Source organism: Cicer arietinum, chromosome 1 (assembly GCF_000331145.2).
Source record: "Cicer arietinum cultivar CDC Frontier isolate Library 1 chromosome 1, Cicar.CDCFrontier_v2.0, whole genome shotgun sequence".
Taxonomy (NCBI): Eukaryota; Viridiplantae; Streptophyta; class Magnoliopsida; order Fabales; family Fabaceae; genus Cicer; species Cicer arietinum.
In genome coordinates this window covers 2123600-2132885 of record NC_021160.2, presented here as the reverse complement: position 1 = coordinate 2132885, position 9286 = coordinate 2123600, and the positions used below count along the sequence as shown (strand labels likewise).

Below are 9286 nucleotides of genomic sequence, written 5' to 3'. Positions count from 1 at the left end.
AAATATAACATTAAATACTTTAAAATTATTAATTAAATTTGTACTGAATTAAAATTGAACTATCAACCTACAATCAAATGAACATATCGATAAAATCAAAAATTAAAACAATACCACAATAAAATAGAAAATTAAAAATAAAATAAAATTTAATAAATATAAAAGTTATTTATTTTAAAGAAACAATTTAAAAAATAATTTCAAATAAAAAATTAACCTGTAAATCACACATCTTAAATAAAGGAAAGAGAAATTAAATCAAAAAACACTTATACTAAAGGTTGTAATATAAAAAATGACCAACCCACAAGTGCCATTCAGCTAAGGAGTAAGGACACTGATTGGATTCGATAAATTCATGATTAATTGTTTTTATCATTACTTTGGGCTAACCATCCATGCATACATTATAACCAACATTGTATATATATAATTCTTACTAATGTTGCTTACCTATTTGTCCTACAACAAAGTGACACGAACCCTTTTATCATATCAAAGGACAAGGAAAAAAAAAGAGAAAACATGTTACGGTGTAGCGCATTATATGAAGCCGACTTATGACATGGAATTACACTTCATAGTTTCAAACAGAAAGATAATAATTTTAGGTGTTACACTGAATTAATAAATAAAAAAATGGAACATGTGTATAATAAAAAAATATTATATTGGAATATGTAAGAGTGTTTAAAAAATAATGAGATCTTAGTCAGAAAAGCTTGGTTTCGCTCATCCTAATATTTAAAATACTCCATAAATTAAATTAAATTAAATTGTGATATTTTTAGTCAAAAAAGCTTGGATTCGATGCATTCCTAAGTTTTTTTATTCGAGTTAATGCAGGCTAACTTTTTTTCTTTCTTTTAACAGGAAATGCAGGCTAACTTATAGACCCCATCTTGAGTATATGACCCATATTTATATAGACTATATTCTTGATGAAATAAAAGTTATTTTGAGCAAGGTTGGCCTTCGTGTCAAGCCTCTAAAACAATTACCGGTATTATTTCGTAAATTTTTAATACTTGTAAACTACTTATTAGTTTTTGAGTTTTGTGTAAACCACTAAAGTATCATAAATTATAAGGTGATTCGATGGTTTGAAGAAATTGAAATAATAAATAAGTCATGAGTTTATTTATTTTTTTGATAAAATTAACATTTAATTGTTAATATTAATGATTAAAAAATCATTAAATTGTCTTTAATTTTGTAAGATGTTATTAATTTTATTCTTAAAATATGTGGTGATGAATCTAAGTATAGTGTTGAAAATGCTACTCATAATAAAAAATATAGAATTTTTTTATAAATTGTAATGAAGGTTAGTTAGTTAGAGCCGATTTAAGTATGTCTTAAGATATTTATAAAATGTACGTTGATTCAAAGTTTGATTTTTGTAAAGATATATCAACAGTGCTTGTGGGATGAATAGCAATTATCTTTTTCACAATACACAATGTCATAGAGATATTTGATCAATCATTTCATATTATATTGTATATCTATTAAAAAGTTATCGACTAAAATGTATCACAAATATAATTTATTTGTAAAATATTCAAAAATTACTGAGATTATGTCATTAGAAGGTTTGATCATATTTTTTTTGCAAATTAATATTAGTAAATTAGTTGTTATGTTAATTTTTTTAAGGTTTGAACTATGTACCTCAATCTTAAATCTCATTCGGTGTCTTTTAGATCACTAACCAAACTATCTACACATAACAAGTTTGATCATACTAAGCCGCGTTCTAGAGAATGAGATACTGTATCTTTTTGAACAACTTGAATATACTACGTCTTTTTTAAGATACGAGATATAATATTTGTAGAGACATAAATAATACTTAACTTGGAGAGACTTAGATGTTGCATAGACTTGAAGATGCATAAATGAAACTTTTAACTTTTGATTAAATCTTTCAAATAAAAAAGACAAAATATCTCTATAATGAGATAACTACATGTAACAATGGATATTGTGAACTATGATTAAAAATTTGTTTAGTACTCTCCCTCCTTGTCTCTTTTATATATTTATATGTCTGCATATATGTTTTATTTTGATTTTTTTTAACACAATTCAAATAAGTTGATTTGAATTGTAAAATTATAGAAAAAGTTTTAAAATATAAAGTATAATTTAAACTTTGATTTCTTGTATAAAATCAATGACTAAATTAATATATTTGTTTTTTTATAGACCAAAATTAAGAACATACTATAAAGTCAAAAGAAGATTATGATGATTTACTCACTTTTGTTGTTAAAATAAAAAGAATCCTTCTAAAATAAGCCTTTTATTTACCATATCATAATTCCATTATAATTGCTAATTATTTCATACCGTATTAGTTTTTTTTTGGACTGAATTTACCTTATTTGTTTACGAGTATTCATGCTCTTTTACAAGAAGACTATCAATGTTATTTCATAGGATTTTATGACACTTCCCATTTTAAAAATATGGACAAAAAATAAAATTATTTACAACTATATTATCATCTATTGTTATCAAATAATCGTCTGAGTTACTTACCACTTGAATCAACAAAAAACTATAAATTCAATAAATTTTAGCATTTATTTTTAAATATTCCTTATTTATGTTCTATAATTAAATTAAAATATTTTAAATTTATAAAATAACTTATTTTGATAAAATTTACTTTTTTATGAATAAAAAATAAAAAATTGTTATGAATGATTTTGAACAAATATAGTAGTAATAAGTCAAAAAAGAAAACAAGTAGGATAATAATAATAATTAAAGAAAAATTGAAATTAAGAATGTAATATGCTGCATAATCTGGTACACAGAACACCATCATTCTGTTCTGATACATGATTTAGAGATAGTGGACCCCACAATCCACATCAACTATTGATTGCATATTTCAATATTCATCCTGATTCACGCCTTAAAATGGTCCCTCTCTCTCTCTCTCTCTGCTTTTTTGAGAACTCATAAAAGAGTGTGAAAAAGCAAAAACACAACAGCGACACACAGAGTATCACACTACGTATCTATGTACTTTGGAGAATACTATAACATAATCACACTTGTTTCTCAGAGAGAGAGAGAGTATTGAGGTTTTCAAACTCTTCCTTAATTTTCTCACATTTTGTTTCTCTCTTACCTATTCACAAGTTTCATATTTTCCAATTTTCATCTCCACATCACACATAACCATAACCCTTTTCTTTTCATTGCCCCGTTTTTCTCTCTGCTTGCATTTTTCTTCGTTCTGTAAAAGGGTTTGTTTCGTTTCTTAGAATTACATCAGATTCTTGTCAAAGTTTCTACCTTTGTCCTTTTCTGTTGCGTCTCTTCAGTTCCACTTGTTGCTGTATAGTTGTTGTGGCTTCAAAGGTGGAAGCTTTTCCCTTTTTGAGAAAATGGGGTTTTCGAATTTTGAGTTGCATGTGCAAATCTATGTCATTTCCATGGTGATTTTCATTGGAACTTTCTGTGTTGGAGACACTGACCCTGTTGATGGTATTGTATAGCCTTTTCATTTCCTACTTTTATTTCAAATTTCAAATTTAGGAAAACCAAAATAAAATAAAAAAATAAAATAAAATTGGTGTTTCTATTCATTATTTTAGCTGATAAGTGATAACCCTTTTTATTTGAACTTTTGCAGTGACTAAGTTCTATAATTCATTATTTGTTTAGTTAAAAAATTTGATGTTTTGCGTGTGTTTATTTTCCTTTATAAGTTGATGGCTAATCTCAGTATCTGACCTTGTTTAAATATTATATGCATGTTCTGTTCGTGAGTTCAGAAATTATTTGTATAAACTAATGTGTCATAATATGTATTATGGTCACAGTTGCAGCAATCAATCGTCTATATGTTGCTATGGACTCACCACCTCTTGAAGGGTGGAAGCCTGAGGGAGGGGATCCATGTTTAGAACTTTGGCAAGGTGTGGATTGTGTCTTCTCCAACATAACTGCCATGTATAGACATTCTCCTTTTCTTCAATTATCATTTGTTAATATTGTTTTCGTACTTGGTTTCATAGTGATGCAATTGGGATCATAAGACTCATTGGAATTTCTATTTTGTGTTGACAGACGACTAGGCGGTATGAATTTAGGTGGAGAGCTTGGCAGTAGTTTGGATTTCCCATCCATTATAGCAATGTGAGTGCCAATTTTCAAGATTATAGTACATGTTGATATGTGTTTTTCGGATATGCTTTCCAAGTCTTTAAGAATCAGTAAATTCAGCGGTAACTTTGTCTACTGTGGATTAAGAATGTGTTGATCTTCAACGTTGCATTTGTTTCCTTAGTAATGGTTGAAATACTGAATGTATGTTTTGTTAGATCAGCAATCCCTGTTCCAAAGAATAAAGATGCGAAAAAACGCAAACAGAGAACACACAATGTTTAATCACGGAGTTCACCCAATTGTGCCTACGTATTTGACTGCAGAGTGGCTTCAGGCCCTTTGTCTTAATTTTTTAAGCTTAGGGCATACTATGTATTTAAATACTACGGTCTAGATTACAACATTCTCTCCAGTGATTAGAGGGCTATCGCTTCGCTCGAGCGACATTCCCACTTATCAGTAACTATGAGCCATACTCACCATGTATGTAAGCTCCTATTTGTCTAAAGTCATTGGTGATTAGAGGAGTCAGTTTTGTTTTGATTAATTGGGAAAACTTAACTCTTGACCAGTAATTGTGTAACTATAGTGTAGTATTTTCACTAGAAAGTAAAAACCTCATGAAGCTTTCTGTTTCACATTGTACAGTGATCTTAGCAACAACCACATCGGAGGTGCCATTCCATTCACTTTACCCCCTACTCTGAGGACCTTGTATGTTATCTTTATCATTCTAAATTCACGATTTTCTGGTTGTATTTAGTAAAATGTCTGTTGCCAGATCCATATATACTGAGTTAATTTTTTTTTCCTGTTATTTAACATGTAGGTCTCTGTCAGGAAATCGGTTAAATGGAAGTATTCCAGATGCCTTATCCTTATTAACACAATTGTCGAACTTGTGAGTGCAAAAATGTATCTGCATGTTATGCTGCCATATTAAGTTGTTATTATTTGCGATGATATGTATCTCCATTTCTTATGTCTTGGCATACAGTATTTATGAAACTCATGTGCTATACTGCAGGGATTTGGCCAGTAACAACTTGAGCGGTCCGCTGCCATCCTCAATAGGGAGTTTAACGTCTCTTACAACATTGTGAGTAAATTTTCTCTCTAAGAATAGATTCTATTTTACTACTTATTCAATGTGGAAGTGTTATTATATATCTATTTATTTATTTATTTATTTATTTTATTTACATTTGCAGAAACTTGCAGAACAATACACTTTCAGGGACCCTTTTTGTTTTGCAGGACCTTGCTCTTCATGATTTGTACAATTCTGACTATCCAAATACTTTTTACAAACATATAATTAAATTTTATCTAAATCCTGCAATAATGCATAGGAAGTAGAAAATACATTTTATGTTTAATTTGTGAGTTTATTATTATGTAGGGATATAGAGAATAATTTATTCTCTGGACCAGTTCCTCCAAATTTGCTGAGCATCCCTAATTTCAGGTAACCTGTGGTTTGGATGGAGTTTTATATTTTTCTGTTTTGTTGTCTTTTCCGTTTCAAGTATGATCTTTGCAATTTTCCAGGAGATGGTAATTTACTACTGTATTTTTATTACATATGAGAAATATGTATCTAGCACCAACACTTTAGATTAGAGGGGTGTCTAATATCTGGTGTTTAACTATCTCAGTGTCTGACACCGACTCATGTCGTTAAGTTCAATCACTTCCCTTTTCTTAAATTATTAATGGTGTCCAAGTGTCAGTGTCTATATCGGGCTCAGCGTTCTTGTCCGTGTCGGTGCTTCATATAATAACACAAAACCTGAAACACTGCACTAGATTTCTCTCATTCCAAATGTTTGAAACATACTTTTCTTGGCTGAGTTGCATTCCATATGCCTTTAGGTTAAATGAATTCATTATGTTATAGTTTTATTCAAGTTAATGTAGCAGCATGTCCCTTGCAGAAAAGATGGAAATCCATTTAATACTACTATTATTCCATCACCGCCTGCTGCGGCCCCTTCACCTGTAGCTATGAGTCCATTCCCTGGAGAATCACCTTGGAGTGTGGCATATAGTCCTGCCCTGACAACAGTGAAGCCTACAAGTGGTTCTGCTAAGTCTTTTCTTGCTAAGCACGCCATTTTGATTGCTGTTGCCGGTCTTGTAGTATTTATTGCTTTGGGAATTTGTCTTTTTATGATGTGGTGCTGTAAGAGAGAGCCAGAAAATAAAAAATCTCAGAATCTTGACGTGGAGGGTTTTCCAATGACATTGCATAAACCTACGCGCAATGACACTACTTTTGGAGCAACTAATCAAGATGGAAAAGGTAATTCTGACTCATCTTAGGGTGATATTTTGCTTTGGAAGAAAATATATCCATTCTAATGTACCTTGTCGAACTTTATTTGCAATTCCAAATGATGCAGTTGAGAAAGCATCACGTTTAAATGAAGTACCAAATAGAATTACGAACATGATTCCAAAGGTTCAAGATGAACTAGTATATATCAACACAGTATCTGCAACTTCAGAACCCAATGATGGTTCCAAACCTTCAACCTTGCAGCCACCACCACATTCTCTGTCGAGCATTCCTGGTGCAAAGGTCATCGCCAATCCAGCTGTAACCACCAAAGGTACTGAAAGACAAGCTATGGCAAGTTCCATCAAAATGTATACTGTTGCATCACTTCAGCAATATACAAATAGCTTTTCTGACGAAAACCGTATCGGGGAAGGCACTCTTGGATCGGTATATAGGGCTGAACTCCCTGATGGAAAGGTAGTATTCTTCCGGTTTAATTGTTCGCTTTTTATTTATAACCTATGTAGTACCGACACGTTAGATTAAAGGCATGTCTAGTGTTCGACACAACACTGACACATGTTATATTCAACTACTTCCATTTTCTTAAATTATTAACCATTGTCTACGTGTCTGTGTCCAGTAATGTCATTTTCATGGCTTCACTTGGTTTCTTAGTGCATCACATGCTTATATCTTTTGAATGATCTTGTAGCTGTTAGCAGTGAAGAAACTGGATGCTACTGCTTTCAAGGACCAGAATGATGAACAGTTTCTTCAATTGGTATCCAGCATCTCCAAAATTCAGCATGCCAATATTGCAAAGCTTGTGGGATATTGTGCCGAGTATAACCAACGATTACTTATATACGAATATTGTAGTAATGGGACCCTACATGATACACTGCATGGTGATGACGAACATTGTACTAAATTTCCTTGGAATGCACGCATTAAGGTGGCACTTGGAGCTGCAAGGGCTTTAGAGTGAGTTTCGTCATCAACTCACAAAATCTAATGCCATTTTGTTTAGATAGACAAACTTAATTTCAGTTTGTATTGTGTCTTCGTCTATTTAAAGCTTTATCTGTTTTAATTAGATTGAGGCATTGGTTGTTTACTTGACAGCCTAAACAACGATTAACTTTTTTATTTGATTTTTTCCATGGATCAGGTATCTGCATGAGAATTTTCGGCCACCGATTGTGCACCGAAACTTTAGATCTGCTAATGTTCTCCTGAATGAAAAGTTGGAAGTGTGTGTCTCTGATTGTGGATTAGGTCATTTGCTATCTTCTGGCACTGTTGGTCAGGTATCTCTTTTGTATTAACTTCTTCAACTTAAAACTCATAAGCTTTCATGGTGAACTTATAGAAATAAAGTCAAACTGTTTTCATGTAAGTTATAAGCTGTTTTCATAAGCTCTTACGGTGAGCTTGTAGAAATAAGCTGAAAACAGCTTATGAATATGTCGTCAGATGTTTCCAATTCCATAAGCTCTCTGCTAAACAGTCTCACAACTTCACAAGTGCTTATGCGAACAGATAGATAAGCTGAAATAAGCCAATTCAAACATGTCACTGGAGTGTTATTGAACGTTATGGAATAAATGACCTAAAAACCACAATACTGAAATGGAAGTACCAAGTCATGATTACATATTTGTTTTTTGATACAGAAAAGAAAGCCTGTTTTAACTTTTCAGAACCAATGAATATGAAGCTAAAGATTTCATAAGTGTGAGAGGAGTCAAAGTCATTATTCATGCCACTATGCAGCCCTTAAATGATGGCTGTTAGTACTAAGCAGTTTTTATTTGAAAAGAAAAATCATAGATGAGACCTAGACTCAAATGGATCGTTGGTCTGGTTCTGTAAGCTCTTAGAATGATATAAAACTTAAAAGAAAAAATACTATCACACACGTAGTATTTAAGTTTACCTATTGTTCTGTTTTTGTTACATTTCTGACTAAACAATGGCTCAATTTCAGTTATCTGGACGCCTCCTCACAGCTTACGGTTACAGCGCTCCAGAATTCGAGTCTGGAAGTTATACACAGCAAAGCGATGTCTTCAGTTTTGGAGTCGTAATGCTAGAACTCCTCACTGGAAGAAAATCCTACGACAAGTAATCTATCCCATTTGTAATTAGGCTCATTGTCCTATTTTTACTTTTACAGTTAAGCTGAAGCTTAGCAATATTTAAAGTATTGGATTTGGCTAAGGCAACATATGTTCTTTTTAGGTCACGGCCTCGTGCTGAACAGTTTTTGGTCAGATGGGCAGTCCCTCAACTCCATGACATTGATGCATTGTCAAAAATGGTTGACCCCCGCTTAAATGGATCCTATTCTATGAAGTCGTTGTCACGTTTTGCAGATATTGTTTCTTCATGTATTCAGGTAATCTATGTTGCATGGATACTGGTACGAATAACTGTATGAGATTAGATAAAGCTTCTAAAAGTAAATGTACAGTTATGGACTTGTGGCAGAATATACTTATAGAGAACTATTAAAACAGACCGTAGAATGATTAATCATACAAAAATTTGGTATAGAGAAATATACAAAAAAAAGTTTGTCTAGTCATAGTGTAATTTCAATTATGCAACTTCAATCATCTATTCTCCTTTCATTCATTTTTATTATTTTATTTTCAGCGTGAACCCGAATTCCGACCAGCCATGTCTGAAATTGTCCAGGATCTCTTGCTAACAATGTAAAAAGATGTGTACGATGAACTCCCGTTCCATAGCCGCCTAGATTTGGTTCCCAATTTTTTTGAACTTTACCTATCTATTCTTCATTAATTTGAAGTAAGATCTTTATTTTTTTTATTGGATCACTAATGCGGAAATTCTGCTTAC

The 9286-nt window shown here is 31.9% G+C and overlaps 1 protein-coding gene across 4 annotated transcripts in view; it reads left to right on the top strand.

Annotated features, from left to right (window-relative positions):
* Positions 1 to 2985: 2985 nt before the first annotated feature.
* The window catches only part of LOC101508062 (protein STRUBBELIG-RECEPTOR FAMILY 1-like), a 7649-nt gene continuing 1348 nt past the window's right edge, over positions 2986 to 9286 (top strand). For 2 of the 4 annotated variants that reach the window (XM_004485678.4, XM_012713546.2), the window contains exons 1-15: positions 2986 to 3507; positions 3846 to 3975; positions 4093 to 4161; positions 4780 to 4845; positions 4961 to 5032; positions 5159 to 5230; positions 5343 to 5408; positions 5534 to 5599; positions 6069 to 6436; positions 6537 to 6892; positions 7131 to 7402; positions 7590 to 7728; positions 8409 to 8545; positions 8663 to 8819; positions 9080 to 9150. In XM_004485678.4, the coding sequence (XP_004485735.1) occupies positions 3408 to 3507; positions 3846 to 3975; positions 4093 to 4161; positions 4780 to 4845; positions 4961 to 5032; positions 5159 to 5230; positions 5343 to 5408; positions 5534 to 5599; positions 6069 to 6436; positions 6537 to 6892; positions 7131 to 7402; positions 7590 to 7728; positions 8409 to 8545; positions 8663 to 8819; positions 9080 to 9142 (2133 nt within the window). In that variant the 5' untranslated portion in view covers positions 2986 to 3407 and the 3' untranslated portion in view covers positions 9143 to 9150. Of the gene's footprint in view, positions 3508 to 3845; positions 3976 to 4092; positions 4162 to 4779; positions 4846 to 4960; positions 5033 to 5158; positions 5231 to 5342; positions 5409 to 5533; positions 5600 to 6068; positions 6437 to 6536; positions 6893 to 7130; positions 7403 to 7589; positions 7729 to 8408; positions 8546 to 8662; positions 8820 to 9079; positions 9236 to 9286 lie in introns of all 4 variants that reach the window. The other 2 variants (XR_189264.4, XM_004485677.4) reach the window with 2 other exon arrangements.